The sequence below is a fragment of the Mastacembelus armatus genome, chromosome 18, assembly GCF_900324485.2.
Source record: "Mastacembelus armatus chromosome 18, fMasArm1.2, whole genome shotgun sequence".
In the NCBI taxonomy this organism is placed as follows: domain Eukaryota; kingdom Metazoa; phylum Chordata; class Actinopteri; order Synbranchiformes; family Mastacembelidae; genus Mastacembelus; species Mastacembelus armatus.
The window spans coordinates 13,248,535-13,271,367 of record NC_046650.1 but is presented as its reverse complement, the minus strand read 5'-3'; the positions used below and the strand labels follow the sequence as shown (position 1 = coordinate 13,271,367).

The 22,833-nt window shown below is 38.0% G+C and overlaps 1 protein-coding gene and 1 long non-coding RNA gene across 2 annotated transcripts; both read left to right on the top strand.

Moving 5' to 3' along the window:
* Positions 1–5,271: 5,271 nt before the first annotated feature.
* On the top strand, positions 5,272–8,418 carry LOC113125299 (mucin-2-like; the record flags this gene model as incomplete). The annotated part of the gene is made up of 2 exons (XM_026298670.2): positions 5,272–6,696; positions 6,949–8,418. Coding segments are annotated over 2 exons (2,895 nt in total), but the record flags the coding sequence as incomplete, so codon positions are not given.
* Positions 8,419–20,933: 12,515 nt separating this feature from the next.
* On the top strand, positions 20,934–22,214 carry LOC113138514 (uncharacterized). Its single transcript, XR_003296469.1, has 3 exons — positions 20,934–21,022; positions 21,721–21,902; positions 22,186–22,214. It is a non-coding gene; the product is annotated as an uncharacterized LOC113138514 (long non-coding RNA).
* The last annotated feature ends 619 nt before the right edge of the window (positions 22,215–22,833 follow it).

Below are 22,833 nucleotides of genomic sequence, written 5' to 3'. Positions count from 1 at the left end.
ACGGTGCCATCAATCTCGCTGTCAACACCTCAGATGCCTCAACTGACAGTGACAACACATGTTGCCTCAACCTCCACATCTTATCTGCCTTTAACATCTTCTCCAGCTTTATCCACACGAAATACTACCCAAAACAACAGAACACAGCTGGAAAGTGATGTTACATCTGTTCCTTTACCAGGGGCAAATATAGTGTTTTTAAAATATAGTCCCAAAGTTGCTGCCGTTAAGTATCTTGTCTTTGATTACCCAACAGTGATTCGGACAACTTTCACAGTTTCACATTCTCCTGACCAGAACAACACAAGTGAGGTAATTACACACTTCCAAATAATAGTTTAACATATTCATTCCTTGAAAAGAGTCCAAAGGAGAAGGCTGTTATCTTACACATATTTTCATGATAAATACAATTCTACATCCAGCTAGCGCTTGATAAAAAATTGAAACAGAAGACAAAAAAATAGCTTTTCTGTTAACATCACATATTTTTGTGTAATTTGTTCAAAAGCCAAAAGTACAGTGCATGAGGCTAGTAGCCTCGGGAATGTTTAATTATAAATATACATATAATTTAAGTATAGATACACTATACTTAGAATATCACTATGAGATTCTAAAGTCCATATTGATGTTTTAATTGTGTCAGGATCTACTCTGTAGTAAATGATCTCTCTCCTTCAATTTCACAGATCTCCCAATTGCCGCCATAAGTGTAAATTGAAAATCTTGAAATCCTTATTGTGAGTCTGCCTCTGATCCCATGCCTGTCTACAGTGCAGCAGTGAGTGCGTGAAGAATGATGCACTGCTCTCAAACATTTTCAAATAAGACAAAAAGAAATGTTTAATCCATTCCACCTGCTGCTTGTCTACAAATTTGCAGATTTTCTTAATGGGATCAGTCTGATACACCTAAGGTTTTTGTCAGTGTGTTGTTTTTTTCCTCTGTGTGCAGAGGACTGATAAGTGACCTGCGCGTCAGCTGAAGAATGTGTATAGACAAAAATAGATCATTTAGCTACAAATGGTTGTGACATGTCACAGTTATCTTAACTGTTGGCCACAGTCGAACATATTTGTGGTGGTTATGCCAGTTATACCCCATTTTTCTGTTTTTATGCACAATGTCCTTTTCAACAGTTTAAAACTTTCATTGACAACATTGAAATCCTGTTTTTAAACATATCATTCTAAGAAATGGTACCAAGACATCTAATAAAAGATTTAAACTGAAATATAAGTTTCCGAATGCACCAACTGCACCTGCTCCTCGGTGCTGGGCTCCTCCGAGTCTGGGGACAGGTTCACAATAAGTTCGCCATCTGGGGTGTGGTCAAACAACAAGGTCTCCTTCTCCTTCTGAAAGAATGAGCGCAGGACATTTTATTTCCACTTGATGCTAAGTACACAGAAAGATACAAGGTGCCACTGGCTGTGCACTTGTGCCTTTAATCGTTTTTCTTTAGATCAATTACAAAACCAGTACCAAGTGACAACCATACTGATCAATTAATGGCAGTGGGGGGAAAATCCAACATACTGTATCCATTAGACACCCCAGGGAAGGGGGTGGTGGTGTTTTAGTATGATTACAGTGCGTCCCTTTGACTGGAGGACACACAGGGACAGTGGTGAATGTTAAATGTACTGGAAAAGCCCGACATGTAATTCAAAAGTAAGCTCACCGCCTCAGGACAGAAATGCTCGCGTTAAAGACACATATAAGGGGAGGCGTCACACCGCCTGACGAGTAATCAGGGTGTGTTTACAATTTTATGTCTGTATTTGTTTTTGTAATGCCATGTACTGTATATGTTTAATGATTTCCATTTACTCCTCTGACTTGGAAAATTTGTACATACTTTATAGTCCAATAATATATGAAGGTATGCCTATACATTATATGTAACTTTAACAAATCCTGTGTATAGTGTGTTGTGATGAACTGAAGTTTTCTTCCATGTTGTGTTGTTTACTGACTTTGACCATTTGTTGACTCTTTTTTTTCCACTTTTTTAACAAATCAATTAATTTATCATTAGGAAATTACTACTTATGAAATAAACATTGTTTTTGATTATATATTCAGTGCTATATTTGTCACCATTTATTATTTTAAAATTTCTCTACTGTCTTACCTTCTACAGTGTGTATTCAGGTCATGTGACGTGATTGTTATAGCACAGTGTTACAGGATATAAATGTGACTGCCTGTCTTTGAATGGGGAACACTGTTAATGTTTATTGACTGGGAGTGTATCGCTGCATATGTGGAGGTTAATGTGTGCTGATGTGCAGTTACTGGCCCCAGCAGCCTACAACATAGTGTGTGTTTGTTCTTTCACAATGATTTCTCTTGTGATTTATTGCAGCACAAACAAACTGAATTGATACATTTACAAAAATTCTATAATGATCTGTTATTATCTGATTGTACTCCCAAACATCTACATGTAGCTGGTGTCAGTGTTTAAGTTCTGGGTAATTATGCGTTATGACTTGCTACTTTTGAATTCCAGTCTATTCCAGTCAATGATAAATGTACCATCTTAGCTATTGTAAACGCTGTGACGTTGTTTGGCTAGAACACAACATGAGCCCATGAATGAACCTCAAAAGAGAGAGATAACATAAAAATGTACAGGTGCACCAATGTACCATGGAAAACTATGGATGTGTAAAATAAGCTAACAAAATATCATAATAAAATAGCCAAATACTTAGTTTTTGTTTGTAAATGTATTAAATTAGGTAAAACATTTTTTGTCTGAAATCTGATCAATTCTTTATATATATAGATTTCAATTATATTACAGGTCTGTCTTTGTGAGATTTCAGATAAAATCTGGCTGGTTCACTTTTGTGGAATGCATAAACAATAGCGCTCAGTGCTCAGCAATGAATTGGTGTCAGACTGGGCAGGGTTTCTGACATCACGTCTTTTTACTTTACAACAAAATATATAAGGACTCAATAAACAGGTGGCTTTACAAGAGGTATTCCCAGAACTAAGGACATCTAACATTATTTATTAATTTTTCATTTTGAGAGAGCGGTAAGTAAAATTATGTTTATATGTGTTTTATATATATAATGAATTCTAAGTTATGCTTATGTTTTCAATAACCCAAATACACTACAATAAAATTAAAATAATAAAACTAAATTGTGCTTTTGGATGCAGTTCTGTCCTTATAGCACAGTAGCCTCATTTTTTGTTTCTCCTATTTGCTAGCAATATCAGAGGTGGAGTAACGTGACTGTATGGCTATAGCTGGTTAGAGCTTAGGACTGCTTGTGACTTATGACTGGGTTAAAGAATGGTTTACTCATTTGTGCACATAATATATTTTATTTAGCTTTGTCCTTTGTATACATATGAAAAAAATATATTAAAGTAAACATAATTACAATTTGTAACATTTCAGTGTATGTCTTTTATTAGGCTGCATTATAAAACTATGTATATATCAATCAAGCTAGGCTAAATAAGTAAAATTTAACTCTGTATAATGAAGTACAGTTCACCAGCAGCCCAAATTATAGCATCTAAAATGAACTCAGCTCTAAAAGATGTCATATATCATCAGCGTACATTTATTGCAGATCTCTTGTAGTAGACTGTGCTTAGCTAGGTACACATAGGCACTAGGCAGTTTAATTCAAATTACAAAATACCAGTCATTAATGCTAGGTACAACTTTCATTACAAACAAAATATTCAGTGTTGTAAGATGTTTTTGTACATACGCTGTTTGTTTAAATGAATCACTGTACCCTCAAATACTGCAGGACCAAGGGCAGACACAATGGGGTATGGTCCAGTCTTATTAAGTCTCCTGATACTTACAGGTAAGTTGGTGATTATAATGAAATGAATGTGGTCAAAATACTGGAGATAAGGATCTAATATTTTTTTTTTTTTTTTTGTAAAAAAAGCATCAACTACCATGACCACAACTGACACAACTACTGCCACGACCACAACTGAAACAACTACTGCCACGACCACAACTGAAACAACTACTCCCTCAACGACAACTGAAACAACTACTGCCACAACCACAACTGAAACAACTACTCCCTCAACCACAACTGAAACAACTACTGCCACGACCACAACTGAAACAACTACTCCCTCAACCCACAACTGAAACAACTACTGCCACAACCACAACTGAAACAACTACTCCCTCAACCACAACGGAAACAACTACTGCCACAACCACAACTGAAACAACTACTCCCTCAACCACAACTGAAACTACTACTGCCATGACCACAACTGAAACAACTACTCCCTCAACCACAACTGAAACAACTACTGCCACGACCACAACTGAAACAACTACTCCCTCAACCACAACTGAAACAACTACTGCCACGACCACAACTGAAACAACTACTCCCTCAACCACAACTGAAACTACTACTGCCATGACCACAACTGAAACGACTACTCCCTCAACCACAACTGAAACAACTACTGCCACGACCACAACTGAAACAACTACTGCAACGACCACAACTGAAACGACTACTCCCTCAACCACAACTGAAACTACTACTGCCATGACCACAACTGAAACGACTACTCCCTCAACCACAACTGAAACGACTACTGCCACGACCACAACTGAAACAACTACTGCCACAACCACAACTGAAACAACTACTCCCTCAACCACAACTGAAACAACTACTGCCACAACCACCACTGAAACAACTACTCCCTCAACCACCACTGAAACAACTACTGCCACAACCACCACTGAAACAACTACTCCCACAACCACAACTGAAACAACTACTGCCACAACCACAACTGAAACAACTACTCCCTCAACCCACAACTGAAACAACTACTGCCACAACCACCACTGAAACAACTACTCCCTCAACCACCACTGAAACAACTACTCCCTCAACCACAACAGAAACAACTACTGCCACGACCACAACTGAAACAACTACTCCCTCAACCACAACTGAAACAACTACTGCCACAACCACAACTGAAACAACTACTGCCACAACCACAACTGAAACAACTACTCCCTCAACCACAACTGAAACAACTACTGCCACAACCACAACTGAAACAACTACTGCCACAACCACCACTGAAACAACTACTCCCTCAACCACAACTGAAACAACTACTCCCACAACCACAACTGAAACAACTACTCCCACGACCACAACTGAAACAACTACTCCCTCGACCACAACTGAAACAACTACTGCCACGACCACAACTGAAACAACTACTGCCACAACCACAACTGAAACAACTACTCCCTCAACCACAACTGAAACAACTACTCCCTCAACCACAACTGAAACAACTACTGCCACAACCACAACTGAAACAACTACTCCCACAACCACAACTGAAACAACTACTCCCTCAACCACAACTGAAACCACCACAACTGAAACAACTACTCCCTCAACCACAACTGAAACAACTACTGCCACAACCACAACTGAAACTACTGCCACGACCACAACTGAAACAACTACTCCCACGACCACAACTGAAACAACTACTGCCACAACCACAACTGAAACAACTACTCCCTCGACCACAACTGAAACAACTACTTCCACAACCACAACTGAAACTACTGCCACGACCACAACTGAAACAACTACTCCCACGACCACAACTGAAACAACTACTGCCACAACCACAACTGAAACAACTACTCCCTCAACCACAACTGAAACAACTACTGCCACAACCACAACTGAAACAACTACTCCCTCAACCACAACTGAAACAACTACTCCCTCAACCACAACTGAAACCACCACAACTGAAACAACTACTCCCTCAACAACAACTGAATCCACCACAACTGAAACAACTACTCCCTCAACCACAACTGAAACCACCACAACTGAAACAACTACTGCCACAACCACAACTGAAACAACTACTCCCTCAACCACAACTGAAACAACTACTCCCACGACCACAACTGAAACAACTACTCCCTCGACCACAACTGAAACAACTACTGCCACAACCACAACTGAAACAACTACTCCCTCAACCACAACTGAAACCACCACAACTGAAACAACTACTCCCTCAACAACAACTGAATCCACCACAACAGAAACAACTACTCCCTCAACCACCACTGAAACAACTACTCCATCAACAACAACTGAATCCACCACAACAGAAACAACTACTCCCTCAACCACCACTGAAACAACTACTCCCTCAACCACCACTGAAACAACTACTCCCTCAACCACAACTGAAACAACTACTCCCTCAACCACAACTGAAACAACTACTCCCTCAACCACAACTGAAACCACCACAACTGAAACAACTACTCCCTCAACCACAACTGAAACAACTACTGCCACAACCACAACTGAAACAACTACTCCCTCAACCACAACTGAAACCACCACAACTGAAACAACTACTCCCTCAACCACAACTGAAACAACTACTGCCACAACCACAACTGAAACAACTACTCCCTCAACCACAACTGAAACCACCACAACTGAAACAACTACTGCCACAACCACAACTGAAACAACTACTGCCACGACCACAACTGAAACAACTACTCCCTCAACCACAACTGAAACAACTACTGCCACAACCACAACTGAAACAACTACTCCCACAACCACAACTGAAACAACTACTGCCACAACCACAACTGAAACAACTACTCCCACGACCACAACTGAAACAACTACTCCCTCAACCACAACTGAAACCACCACAACTGAAACAACTACTGCCCACAACCACAACTGAAACAAACTACTGCCACGACCACAACTGAAACAACTACTCCCTCGACCACAAATGAAATAACTACTCCCTCAACCACAACAGAAACCACCACAACTGAGACAACTACTCCCACAACCACAACTGAAAACAACTACTCCCTCAACCACAACTGAAACAACTACTCCCACGACCACAACTGAAACAACTACTGCCACAACCACAACTGAAACTACTACTCCCTCGACCACAACTGAAACAACTACTGCCACGACCACAACTGAAACAACTACTGCCACGACCACAACTGAAACAACTACTCCCTCGACCACAACTGAAACAACTACTGCCACGACCACAACTGAAACAACTACTGCCACGACCACAACTGAAACAACTACTGCCACGACCACAACTGAAACAACTACTCCCTCGACCACAACTGAAACCACCACAACTGAAACTACTACTCCCTCGACCACAACTGAAACGACTACTGCCACGACCACAACTGAAACAACTACTCCCTCAACCACAACTGAAACCACCACAACTGAAACAACTACTCCCTCAACCACAACTGAAACAACTACTGCCACGACCACAAATGAAATAACTACTCCCTCGACCACAACTGAAACCACCACAACTGAAACAACTATTCCCTCGACCACAACTGAAACAACTACTGCCACGACCACAACTGAAACAACTACTCCCACAACCACAACTGAAACAACTACTGCCACAACCACAACTGAAACAACTACTCCCACGACCACAACTGAAACAACTACTCCCTCGACCACAACTGAAACCACCACAACTGAAACAACTACTGCCACAACCACAACTGAAACAACTACTGCCACAACCACAACTGAAACAACTACTCCCACGACCACAACTGAAACAACTACTCCCTCGACCACAACTGAAACCACCACAACTGAAACAACTACTGCCACAACCACAACTGAAACAACTACTGCCACGACCACAACTGAAACAACTACTCCCTCGACCACAACTGAAACCACCACAACTGAAACAACTACTGCCACGACCACAACTGAAACAACTACTGCCACGACCACAACTGAAACAACTACTCCCTCAACCACAACTGAAACCACCACAACTGAAACAACTACTGCCACAACCACAACTGAAACAACTACTCCCTCAACCACAACTGAAACAACTACTCCCTCGACCACAACTGAAACAACTACTGCCACAACCACAACTGAAACAACTACTCCCTCGACCACAACTGAAACAACTACTGCCACGACCACAACTGAAACAACTACTGCCACAACCACAACTGAAACAACTACTCCCTCAACCACAACTGAAACCACCACAACTGAAACAACTACTCCCTCAACCACAACTGAAACCACCACAACTGAAACAACTACTCCCTCAACCACAACTGAAACAACTACTCCCTCAACCACAACTGAAACAACTACTGCCACAACCACCACTGAAACAACTACTCCCTCAACCACCACTGAAACAACTACTCCCTCAACCACCACTGAAACAACTACTCCCACAACCACCACTGAAACAACTACTCCCTCAACCACAACTGAAACAACTACTCCCTCAACCACAACTGAAACCACCACAACTGAAACAACTACTGCCACGACCACAACTGAAACAACCACAACTGAAACAACTACTCCCACGACCACAACTGAAACAACCACAACTGAAACAACTACTCCCTCAACCACAACTGAAACAACTACTCCCTCAACCACAACTGAAACAACTACTCCCACGACCACAACTGAAACTACAACCACAACTGAAACAACTACTCCCTCAACCACAACTGAAACAACTACTGCCACAACCACCACTGAAACAACTACTCCCTCAACCACCACTGAAACAACTACTGCCACAACCACCACTGAAACAACTACTCCCTCAACCACAACTGAAACCACCACAACAGAAACAACTACTCCCTCAACCACAACGGAAACAACTGCTCCCTCAACCACAACGGAAACAACTGCTCCCTCGACCACAACGGAAACAACTGCTCCCTCGACCACAACGGAAACAACTACTCCCTCAACCACAACTGAAACAACTACTCCCACGACCACAACTGAAACAACTACTCCCACGACCACAACTGAAACAACTACTGCCACGACCACAACTGAAACAACTACTCCCACGACCACCACTGAAACTACTACTGCCACGACTAAGGCAACAACCACAACTGACACAACTACTGGTTTGTTAACATCAACTGTGACACCGACAACTGTCAAGGTGTCAACCCCAACAACTACTACTACTGCTACTACAACTGCAGCTCCTGTACCAATTGTGATTCTCACAGCAGTCATGACGATACCATTTACACCAGAACTTAGTGATAAAAGCAGCCCTGTGTTTAAGAAATTAGAAGCACAAGTTGTGGAAGTGGTGAGTAGAACATCTCTATGGACACATTGCAACTTTTATCTCTACATATATTAAGTTAAATGGAGAATACCACATTTTTACTTTGTTAATATTTTATATTTGCATTCTTTCCACAGTATGACATCATCTACAGGAAAAAATTTGGCATTCTTTTCATCCGCAGTTACGTTATTAGGTTCAGGTAACATTTTCATTTTTATTTGTCTAACTTTGCTTTACTGTGGTCATCAGTAGTTTAACTTATATTCTTTATTATACCAGCAATTATAGAAATGTTACAGATACATACACATATAAAAATGGTAATTTAACTTGACTAAGATATGTGCATTTTTTTTAAATGCAGTCTCGCTGCAGCTAAAACTCGAGCAGATAATACTGAGGCAGAGATGGGGATTGAGTTCAATAAAACTGCTTCACCTGCCGAAATCCCAAAGGCTGATGCTGTTGCACAAACATTAGTAGAAGCTGTGTCTAACCCCAGCAACAACTTCAGCATCAGTATCCAAGCCACCTCAATCCAAGTAGTCCGTAAGTAAATATAAGCACAAAAAAATACACTCATCAATGTATATTTTTCATTGTATTGAATGTGTGTGTGTTTGTATTGTTGTGTGTGGTACTATTGTGGTGAACCACAGCAAACACCTATGTTGCCTTGATGATTTCTGAAATATTCATCTGAAAATAACCCAGCATAATTTATTTGTGCAACTAAAGATGAGGTTAAAAGCAACCCTTGTCACTCTCTTTACAATTAATGACCTTGACATCAAAGTTATTTGTCATAATTTACATGAAGTCCAACATGACCAACAGACGACTTTACTGTGACTCATGATATATAAATACACATGTATATAGAGAATATTGTAATGCTCAGAACAAGGCCCTCTGTCTACTATGTATATATATATATATTTTTTTTTATTTTATTTATTTTTTACAGAAACAAATACTACACTAAATGCCACAACAACATCCCCAAGTTTAAATACCACGAATACCACTGCCTCAAGTACGACTACAAGCACAACGACAACAGCAATCCAACCTACAACCACATCAATAAGTACAACAGCTGAGGCAGTCACAACAAAGAGTCTGATTTTCAGATCTGCTGGAGAAACATTTACAAGTGACCTTCTGGATACATCATCTTCAGCGTTCATACGTCGAGCCTCCTTAATAAACAACACTGTAAGTCTCTGTCTTAGAGTGAACCCAAGCATGATGTTTTCATCCTAATTAATCAGATCTATTCTACAGTTTATTTTTAATATCACAGTATTGTGCAATATGAAGTATATAGTTTTAGTTCTAGACTGGGAAATTAGTGAAAGGAACATGCACCATCCAAACACACATTGCTAAGGTGAAGTAAAAAACAAGCTTATAAGTTAAATGCACTGACAATTTGTTTGCTTGTTTTTCTACAGCTTACACCTTTCTACCAAAAAGCATTTTCTTCATTCCGGTTCCTGAGAAATTATTCATTCAGGTAATTTATTACAGTTACATGGGTAAAATCTTAAGAATGTTGGTTGCAAATTCATACAAATGAATTAATAAATATTTGTTGATCATTTATTTTGCAGTCAAGGATCGATCATCAACACAATGACCGTTGGATTCGCAGCTACACTGGTTCCTAACAACAGTCAGATTGCAAATGTTTTGATCAGTGCATCTTCAAACATCACAGAGTTCAACATTGACATCACCTCAATTGTTGTGAATGGCACTTGTAAGCAATTTTCAATGTTAACTTATGCAACATTTATAACCTTAGGAAGTGTTTGTTAAAGTGATGTTTTGTGTGTTTTCTCATCATTTACAGCTGTGTCAAGTGGAGCAAGCCACAAGATCAGTCTCATCACTGCATTCTGTCTGGTGCTGCTGTCATGGCTGCTGTCAAGTCAGCAATAGTGTCCGTGCTGATGCCCATGTTAAAATATGAAAACACGAACTGGTATGAAGGATGTTGTTCCCATTACAAATATATGAATACCTCTGAGGATCACAAATCATATATGACACATTTATAACAAGATCTTTGTTAGAACATTTTCTAATGTATCTATTTCTATTATTGTAAATGGGGAGGACAACTTTAAGCATGTCCACTGAAACTAAACAGATATATTATTGTAAAGTTTTAAAATGAAAACAACCAAAACTAAAATATTTACATTTAAATGTGAGATTTATAATAGCCAGGATAATGGATAAGTGTTACTCAGCTAGTAAAGTTGACTATAAAAACTTTCAGTAACACTTTTCCCCCAAACCGTGACCCAGTCAGATTTATGAAGAATGTATTGATAATGAATTCATGAAGTATTCAGTCGAAACAATATTCTGTATGACTACTAAGTTATTATTTCAACATATTATCTTACATATTGTAGGTGAATTCTGTGAGCTCACCTATACTTGTACTTTTATATATCATTAGTAGAAACTAAGTCTTCAAGATGATCAGGATATAAAAATTCTATAATATCTATACCACATTACAAAGTTTTACCATCAAAAGTGGTAATAAAAACTATTATCACTGTAATTTGATGCTGCTGAAGATACTACAGTGAAAATATGTCTCCTTGTTTTCTACATCTACTTTCACAATCAGCTTTTCTCAATAGGCTCAGTGTTTCATTTTCTTTTCATTCTGTGATTTTAACCTGCATATTTACAGTGTGGTCTTTCAGCAATAAGCACATTTTAGTTATCCACCATTGTGCAGTGGGTAGCAACTATATTCTAATAACCTACAGTGTATTTACACAATTGTATAATTTTATCAACAAAATATCAATAAATCAAGGAGCAATCAGTTCATTGAAAAGGTGTCTGCCTGTAGAAAGGGTTTAATTTTCTTCATCTTCTGAGCAGTATAGTTCCTAACCTTAACCTACTATCTGTAGTTTAACTGGTCTGTACACAAATACAGAATAAAATTATTAGTGCTTATGAAAATGCATGTTCATTTGCCAAGAATTTGTTTCTTTAATTCTCCTTTTCTGTGTATCACTTCATTGCATCTTAGTTCAGCATACTGAAGATGTGGGTAAGCTGTGGTACCACATTCTTCAACATGTGCAGTTCCTCATGAGACTTAAACCGACATTAATTCCTAGAGAGACTGAACCAAGATTAGTCCCTCATCAGACTGAGCCCAAAAAAAACAACCAACAGACAAACAAATGAACTATATCAGAGAATTCATAATTTATTTGTAAGAGTTATATGTGAATTTGTGTGGTATTTTACTATTTTTTTCTTTATCAAATTTAATACAAATTTTTAAACTGTATTTTGTTTGTAAACAATGTATTAATATCCTATAACTCATATCCTATAAGTATAAGTTATCCTATAACTTATACATAATAAATGTTTTTGTAATGCATCGCAAAATCCTGCTTCATCAGTTTATCACTGACTCCTCTCCATGTTTATTCATCTTTCTAACATCTTTCTCATTTTGTAGCTGCAGAGTTTACACAGTCTGACAAATTTGCTAAAATGCTACTTGTTTAGATAGAAACACACCAGAATCTAATTTTCTACTTCACCCCAATACTACTACCAAAATAACAGCTAAAAATGTTAGATTGATACCATATTGGGTCTTTTAGGGACATAATCCTGTCCCTCGCCACTGAAGTAGGACTCATGGATATTCATTAGGCTGAATTGTTGTCAGAAGTTGGGATGATTAAATCTGTAGAGCTTAAAGCGTAAAAACAGAAACAGTCTGTCGTACATATCATACACTGTATATATGTATCAAAGAAGCCTAATAAATTTCTCTTCATCATATTGTTGTCATGAGTGAGATTCATAGAAGTGAAAGCTGTGAAAGACTGGTAAAATATTGTCCCTAAATAACCCTAACCAAAAAATGACAGGCACTTATTATAGTAACATTCTGCACAGGCATTTCATTCGTTGCTTTTGTGACTGATTCCCCTCTAATGTTAGAGTTTATATAAATTAAACTATGAATTCGTGCTGAACAGATCATTTGACCTTTGCTGAGTCTAATGAGTGAGCTGAAGTGAGTAATGGTTAATCAGCTGTTTTTAATATGACGTCATACACATGAAACATCCAAGGTTGGATTCAACTTCAGCAAGATCACCAGATCAACAATGGGCACTTTACCTATTTTGACCCTTATTATCACTCAAAGCAACAACAAATCGGTAGGTCGGTGGTGCACCAAGATTAGCAACTGTAGCATCAGTGACACTCTAACTGGTCCGTCAGTTACTTGTGAATTGTGAGTACAGGTTTAAAGTGATTTTGATGGTATTATAAATGAATTTTCCATTTCATTAATTTGATGTTTTGACATCTTTCAGTTTGCTGTCCCCCCTTTTTTCTCCTGTGTCATGTAACCTACAAGACAAGGTTTAGTCTCCTTTTCATCCATCAATTAAAAAAAAAAAAAGTTGTAGACGCTTTTCCCAGAATAGAATTACTCAGAACCTCAAGATTACATTGTGGGCTATGGTCGTCATTATCAGAGTGCGTCAGTGTAGGTGACAAATCACAGGTAAAGTGTAGAAAAAATATATTTAATTATTATTAATTATTAATGTGTTTTGTCAAATGTGTTACTAAAATAAAAAAAAATACAAACTACAACTCAGATTGTTACTGATATTAATATTTGGACATTTAAACAAATCTAGTAAAAAAAACTTCTAAACAACAAATAAGAGAAAATTTCATTACAGGTTGTTTAGATTTGAACTTAAGAAACAGTGAATAGGGCATTACAGTGTTAAAAACAAGCTCACTGATGATCCCTGCTGGACAAACTATGTAAATGTAAAGGTGACACTAAAGTTCCTCAAACCTAGTTTGAAAAAATAAAAACAAAACATGTCTCCATATAAAGTGTAAAGGACATAGATCAAAAATGTGTTTTTATGTGAATGTGAATGAACTGTACTGAAAGCATGTTTCATAGAGCAATGCTGTTAAATAATGCAAATGAGGTTGCATTAAAAATACACTGCAAAATGATGAAAAGGATAACACTAACACATTATTTTTTTATGTTATGAGCTAAAATTGTTATAAGTTCATTAAAACTCTAACAGTACATTTTTGTATTTCCTGAAGTTTGTATTGGATCAACAAGCACATTCGACCTGCTTCTGTATTTGTTCCTAATGGGGCTGAGAACACAGGTGTTTGTGTGGTATGTCTTCTTAAAAATTTTGACAAAGGATTTCTCTTTTGTCTGGGTTCCCTCTGGGGAAAATAGCTTTCTGTCAGAGTGACAGCTGATATATGGTGATACACTAAATTCTCTTTTCAACCTCATTTTGCAACTTAACACAGTTTTTTGACGCACTGAAGTGAAGTAGTCATTATCACTGTGTGCGTTAAATACTTTTTACCATTTCAGAAATGCCAGTGTTTATAGCAGTGAGTGAATGCTAAATAACCCTAAGGTTATGGAGGTGCATGTGTTGTTGGACTTTAGTTAAACAACTAGTGTTGTTATCCTACATTATGCCAAACTATTGGCAGTTTGTTGCTTAATGTTGGCATGTTAGGGCTGATCTACCAAACTGAATATTATTCTGATACTATCTCTGCCTCAGTAGCATTCTATAAAAAGTGCCACCATTTTTAGAATCAGAATCAGAAACAGGTTTATTGCCAAATAAGTGAGGGGTTCACATTATAAGGAATTTCTTTTGGTGAGATGGTGCAAACATAGAGCATAGACATGACGACTTACATGTAACATACATTAAGTGTCCTAAATAAGCAGCATAGATAAAATAGAATGAAGTAAGGTGCAGTGAAATAAAAAAATACTGTATGTATACTTTTCTTATTTACAAACTGAATTTACAGAAAGAGCAACACAATATGACTAAGTAGTGCAGTGGGATAAACTGTGCAAAAGTCATCAAGTGGATGACAGGAACAAGGTACGGTGACTGTACTAAAGTGACAGAGCAGGTCAGTGTTGTTTAGTGTTAGCGAGTCTGATGGCAGGTGGGAAGAAGCTGTTTTTATGGCATGAGGTTCTAGTTCGAATGGATCGTAACATCCTGCCTGCGGGAAGTGGCACAAAGAGTCAATGACCAGGGTGAGAAGGGTCAGCTGTGATCCTACCTGCAGGCAGACAGGGTTTGGCAAGTAAATTGAAAAAGACAATCACACTATAATGTTTTTAAAGTAATAAATCAACTTAGAGTACAGTTTCATGGTAAATGACAATCGGAGTTACTGGTATGAATTAAATTGTTTACCTACTGTATGTTATTCCAAGGGGTGGTCTTTTTTTGTCACTGCTCTATTCAAATGTGTCTATTGAGGTAAACAACAGGTGACTTTTAATGAGCAATAAAAAGCAGCTTATTAGGGTTGACGCCTATAACTCTATTGTAGAGCTCTATAAAAAGCTTTATTGTTCTTTTGCAGCACACAGGTTGTCATTATAAAGGAATTAGCTTATTGACACCTTACTGCAGGAAGCCAGTATACCAAGTTTTTCTGGATGCTTCGGGCATTCAAGTATGAGTTAGTATCATGCAAGGAAGTAAGAAAGGAAATGAACATTACTTGGTTAGACAAAACAAATAACTTTAAGAGTTTTGCTCTGGGAACTGAACATTTTACAAATTAATCGCAGAAATAATAGCTTAATGAAGAATGGAAATCATTGTTACATGCAGCCCTCCTGACTGTGTATCATTATGTATGAACCTCATAGGAAAGCAAACATATCAGAACGTCACTGCCATACCTTACCTTATTTCACCTGGACATTATCTCACCAATGTATCTTGATCTTCCACCTTTAAATGACTTGTGTGCTTTAAACCCAGTAGGTGACTTTTAACAGCAGAAAAGCTCTGAAGCTGAATGAATAAACATTTTCTTTTATTTTGTTATTTTGACTGGAAAGGTTTTGAATGTATTACCCAAGTTTTGCAAATGTTACATGTTACATGGTGAATTTATGTAGAAGCTGAGTCATGGCAACTGGACTTCTAGTTGTTAGGTCCAAATGTTTCACCACTAACCAAGTAGCTTCATCAGTCTAAGAGAAAGCTGGTAGGAAACTCCAGTTTATCTGGGTGTACAGTGTATCCTCCCTGAGGTGTGTTCCTTAGCATCCTGGGAAGAGATGAAAAGGCAGCCTGATAGACTGAAGATAGGTTATGTCTGAGCCCCTCACCTCTGTTAAGGGAGGATTTTTCCATTTGAACATGTATGGCTTCTCTGGCCCTGTCATCCCTACTGAAAGATGATACTACGACCATCCTGCCTGCTGAAAAAGGGAGATGCACAGTAGTCTTGAACACTGGAGACTTTCATAGAAAAGTAACCTTCTTTTTGGAGAATGATCAGACAATTTTAAGTCTAGGATCTGTTTACTGTTCGGTTTTCAAACAAAACATTGTCAATATGCAAGGATAATCCATTTCTAGAAAGTAGGCCACAATGAAAATAGAAACCAGGGGCATATCAGGTTGTGATTATGTGTTACCCTGGCTGGATCTTCTTAAAACTGTTTCACATAATGTTCTCATATTCCAATGGCACCCAGCCAACACAGCTCATTCAGCATTGCAGTGCTGGCATCTCTCACATTCCTGACTTCAAATATCCATTAATCTACCTAACCATCCATCATCTATACCGCCTTATTCCTAACCAGGGTCACAGGATCCCTGTATAATAAGGCTGGAGCCTGTCCCAGCTCTCTTTGGGTGGAAGGCAGGGGTACACCCTGGACAGGTCACCAGTCCATCACAGGGCCACATAGAGACAAACAACCTCACACACTCACACTCACTCCTATGGGCAATTTAGAGTCACCAATCAACCTGACATACATGTTTTTGGACTGTGGGAGGAAACCAGAGTACCTGGAGGAAACCCACACAAGCACAGGGAGAACATGCAGACTCCACACAGAAAGGCCCCTGATGGGTTTCAGACCAGGAACCTTGTTGCTGTGAGGCAACAGTGCTAACCACCAAGCTACTGTGCTGCCATCTGACTTCAAACAGACTCATTCAAATAATAATAATAATACTGATAAGAAGAAGAATAAATAAATAAAATAAAATGCAGATACATTTATTTTACTATATTAATTCACCATGGCTATGGAGCAACAGAGTGGTGTGTTTTTACAATGACAGAAGGGCTTGCGCAATTTATGCTTGTGCCACATCAGTACCACCATTAATTCCTTAAACACTTTAACAGTGTGATCTTACTGTAACCTTGTAACCTAAGCTTGTCCACCTGTGAATCACCATACTTTTTTCTATGTTGTTAATGGGATTCTTAGTGTGTTGCTGCAATGTAATAATATCTGCAGCATTACTATCAGCACAAAAATGCAAATAAAATATAAGGATAATATACTTAAAGAAAGCACAGTGGATTGTACTCAGGCTGTAAATAGCGTCACTGGAAAGATATGTCCTTCCCTATTATGGGAAAAGAATTTCACTTTTTCATGTACCGTAAATTCAATGCTAGTCCAATAGATCTAAAATAAACAGCCTGATACACAAATACTAATTAATTATATAATTGAAAACTAATAATGTGTTTGTGTCTATTAGACCATTGTTGCATCATGTCTGAATCAGGAAAACCTGTTATGCAATGGTTTGCAATGACCTTTAAGTGAGGGAGGAGCAAATCCACATCAGTGTTGTTTGATTGACAGGTAATTTCTATGAAGCACAATACAAAAATAGCACAGGGATAGGCTGCATAGTCCAAGGCGTCACTAATCTAGACTATGCTATAATAATGACAATAGCAAGCACTTAAAGATAAAACAGATGGATACATTGCCATTAAACAACTATGTGGGAAAATGGTTTAAAATGGTTTAAAATTAATAGCAAAACTAAAAAGAAACAAGTTCTTTAAATTGTTTCTTTAAATAGTTAAAGTGAAATGGTGAACGCAGAAAGGGGACATTCAAGCGAAACCATGTCATTATTTATTTATTAAAATCTAAGTCAAAAAGCAGAAGCAGCGTGTGAAAAACTAATTACACCCTTTCTGCTTCCATAGAAAATGAAAAGGTAATTAGCAGCAAAGTGGTGCTGCTCAAATACACTAGATTAAATGGTTATCAGAAAGTGTGAACACCTTTAGAACACCATTCATTTGGGAAGAGTTATGTGGCCATTTCTAAACAATATTCTACTGTGAGAAAGAGAGAAAATGCAAAAAACCAAAGAGCCACATCTATGAGTCTACAGGCCTCAGGTAACATGTTAAATTTAACGATCATGACAGTGCAAATCTGCACAAGTATACCTGTTTTGAAAGGGTTGCCAAGAGAAAGCATCTTTTCTGTAGAAAGAACGTGGCAGCATGACTTAAGGGAATCTGCAACAGAATGACTGTAAAAGAAAAAACTCAAGGTGCTGCAGTGGCCAAGTCAACTTGATTTAAATGAGGTGGCAGGAGCTTAAGGGAACTGTGCATAAACTCATGCCCTTAAACATCAACACTGTAAACAAGAGTGGAACAAAATTCGTCCAGAGTGAGAAGTGAGAGACAGATAAAATCACACAGAAAATCATTACTTTAAGTTATTTCTGCTAAAGATGGTCTTACATGTTACTGAAACATATATTTTCACACACTGTTTCTGCATTCTGGCTTAGTTTAAATAAAATAAAAACATATGTCATATATTGTTGGTCATCTGGGGTTGTATTTTTTTTGTTATGCCCCCGTATGTAAAACCATAGAACTTAAAGAGGGTGTCACCTTTGTTTTTGCTCCATTTCATTTCCCAGGAACTATGTATATGTATAATTTATTTGTTTGACATACATGTAGTCATACTGGTAGAACTTCATATATATAGCTGGAATTTACCTGCATTTATTCTTCTTTGACAACAAAATGAGGGGAGACATTCATGTACTTAGGCAAAAATCTGAGAGGATTTTACCTGTGGGGGTTTGGTTAGTCAAACCAGTAAGGAGTTTGTTGTCAGTAAGGTTTCACAACATTTCTGAAAACTTTATCACCTATGTTTTATATGAACAGTGAAAAGGTGAAAATCATCAATAGCACATAGAAAATGTGAATTACTAACTTCACATTTTGCATCTTTCAATTTTGGGTAAGTACATTTTTATTACATGTGTACACTATTATATCAATACATATTTTAGCATTTGTCCTAATTTTGTCAGATATTTCCTTATAAATCATTACTACAGTCATAATATTTTTGGAAATCTTGCTTCAGAAGAAGTTAGAAGTTCAATAAAGGTATTTGTTCATTTTCTTTAATTTACAATATTATGGCAAGTGTAGACTTTCTTTTCACAACTGTGGTAATAATACACTTTTACATGCAAACACATCAACAAATTAAGAATCCTATTGTTACTAATAGCAGGGGTCCAATGTCTGTAGCAATAAGGTTATTAATAATTTTATATCTCAGTCAAACATACTCCGCTGCGTCTACATCTTCTAAATTGAAATAATGGTACAGCAATTTTGTTAAAAGCTATAAAGCAGTGCTCCATTTCTCCAGCATGATGCCTGCAAACACACACAGGCTGACCAAGCAGTGACCACAACAGGCCTTTTTTTTTAAACACCTGACAGTAAGTCACAGAAAGGTAGACAATAAACAGGGAGACAGACTATCACACCGCTGCCATCACAAACTTAGCTTCTGCACATTAAGTGCCTGCCATGTCCACTTGACTATGGGGGCAATTTCCATAAAACAAATAATTGTGAGAATATTTGAAATAGATATTTAGACAAACCTCTGCTTTGCAGAATACTATATTCAGATTCGGCTCCTTCTCTATGAAAGTTTTTGGCAAAATATTAGCAGTAAGTGTAAGAATATATTTTAATATCCTGAAACAAAAATATATTTATCTTATATTCTGTTATTCTTATATTCTGATAAGATATATTTATCTTATCAAGAAAAGCAACTTAAAAGTCACAATGTTATGAATTCTTTTTAATACAAATGTCTTCTTCAATATTTGGATGCATTTGGTTGCAAAACCAGCAATTGGAAAGAATATATTGATTAATGGAGATGTAAAAACTGAAACGACTACTCAGACAACCATATATGATTTAACAATAACCAAAACTGAAGCAACTACTCCAACTACAACTGAAGCAAAAACCACAACAAAAAACAACTACCCTCACACATCGACCTGTCTATTTAATCACAGCTGATTTGTCAAGCGAAACATATTCACCCGAGCTCAGTGACACAAACAGCAAGCGTTACAAAGATCTGGAAAATCAACTTGTAGGATTAGTGAGTCAGATTTCATGCTGATTATATTTTTTATTTACGGTTTCAGTTTTGTCTGAATCACTGCAAAAAATATTTCACTTAAGGTCAAGTCAGGTGAAGTGGAAAGATTTTCATGTTGCTGTGGTTTATGACACATTTTTAACTGTGGTTCAAGTCCAGTCACAGTTTTCTTGCATGTTTAGCCACATTTACTGTCCTTTTGTCTCCCACACTGTTTAAAACATAATGATAAGTCAAGAAAAAAATATCTTTAAAATAAATTTTAAAAAATGTCATGTCAGCTGCATCAAAAAGTTTTTTACTAAAATTCAATTTTCTTTTAAACGTAATTCTAACTCCATGTCTTCATTTTGCTTTCTCTCTTCAGTGCAATGACACATACAGAAAAAAATTTCCTGAGAAGTTTGACCGATGCCTCTTGAAACAGTTCAAGTAAAAACATTTACATTCAGTTGACTAACACAATACACTTTTGTATCATTAGTTATTGTTTTCACCTGCGCCTCGTTGGTTACACAGGGGTTCTTATACACCTGGTGGCGCCATGGGCAGCTGCCGGGTTGTCTGTTTACCAACCTCCCCGTTACTCACGGCACGTAACTTCTCAGCACACGTCGGAGGATACGTTGTGCTTCCCAGTCGTCGGAGGATCGACTGAGACTTTCTTTCCACCGTCATTCATCTCACAGACTCGAGAGGAGACCAGGGAAGTATTTTGTTGTGCCCTGTGTTCTCCTGTTGTTTCACACAGACTGGTAGCTTGTTCCACTGAGCAAGGAGCTCAGCGCCCCTTTTATCCCGACTGGAGTCGGGCTTTTAAGACATGTATGGTTAGCAACGGAGATCCCGCTCGCAGATACGTTGGAGAAACAAGGCCGCTGATCTGCAAGTCGCTGGATGTTGCTCACTCTCATCTGAACTAGCCCTTCATGGACATCTACTGGTCATTGTTTGTTATAACTGTCTGTGTGAAATAAAGCCCTTTCCTTTCAGTCCTTTGGTTTCATTTGTGGATGAAGTCTCCTCCGTAACACAATCGTGACAATCTGTTGTTTTTAGGATCATGGGAATCACAGCAACACAATGTTTTAATGCAATTTCTACATGTTTCCTTTTGTTTTATAATACAGGCCTGCTCAAGTCACAAAAGTAGATGAAACTCAAGCAGATATCGAGATTTTGTTCAATCGGAATATTTCCACTCCAGATCTCCCACAGAACAGTGTCGTTGCTCAAACCTTTGTTGAAGGTGTAAATAATTCTGGCAGTAGCTTCAACCTGACCATAAACCCCAGCTCAGTCCAAGTGTTAGGTAAGTAAACACAACACAATGTGACACTGTAATCAGTAGAGAAAACTTCTGAAATAACAGGCAGCTCATGGTGTCTTCAAAAAATGATGTTGCTACACAATAAATGGAAGAACAGAAATGTCTCATAACAGCTTTAACATTGTTCAGTGTTGTAAACTTCAGTCCATTCACTCAACACAGCTGAACACAGAGTAGCTGAGTGAGACACTAGTGTGAGATTCTTGACATTACAAACTTCTGAACTTAAACACAAAATCTAATATTTACGTAAAATGTTTTACAGCAAGTCCAGTTACAGATCCAACAACTACATCAGCAACTACTGCACCAACAACAGCTACATCAGCAACTACTGCACCAACAACAGCTACATCAGCAGCTACTGCACCAACAACAGCTACATCAGCAACTTACTGCAACCAACAACTGCTACAATCACACTACTACCCACACAGCTACATCAAGCAACTACTGCACCACAACAAGCTACATCAGCAATTGCTCTGCAACCAACAACAGCTACATCAGCAAACTCTGACTGCACCAACAACAGCTACATCAGGCAACTACTACACCAACAACAGCTACATCAGCAACTACTGCACCAACAACAGCTACATCAGCAACTACTGCACCAACAACAGCTACATCAGCAACTGCTGCACCAACAACAGCTACATCATGTTTTATATAAAATGATCGTTTATCCAAATTTCCAATGTTGAGTGAAGACTGAGATGTGAAGAGAAACAGGTCAGGACAAATAAAACCAAACCAGCTACAACAGAAAAAGGGAACAAGTGTTTGAATATCATGTGTTTTCTGTTTCTGCAGTTTGAACCCGAGTTCACAAATGAATTCAGCTCTTCCTTCTACTCACTGGAGGTGAACGCGGTTTGTAGGGCTTTGAATGTACTATTAAATTCTGCTT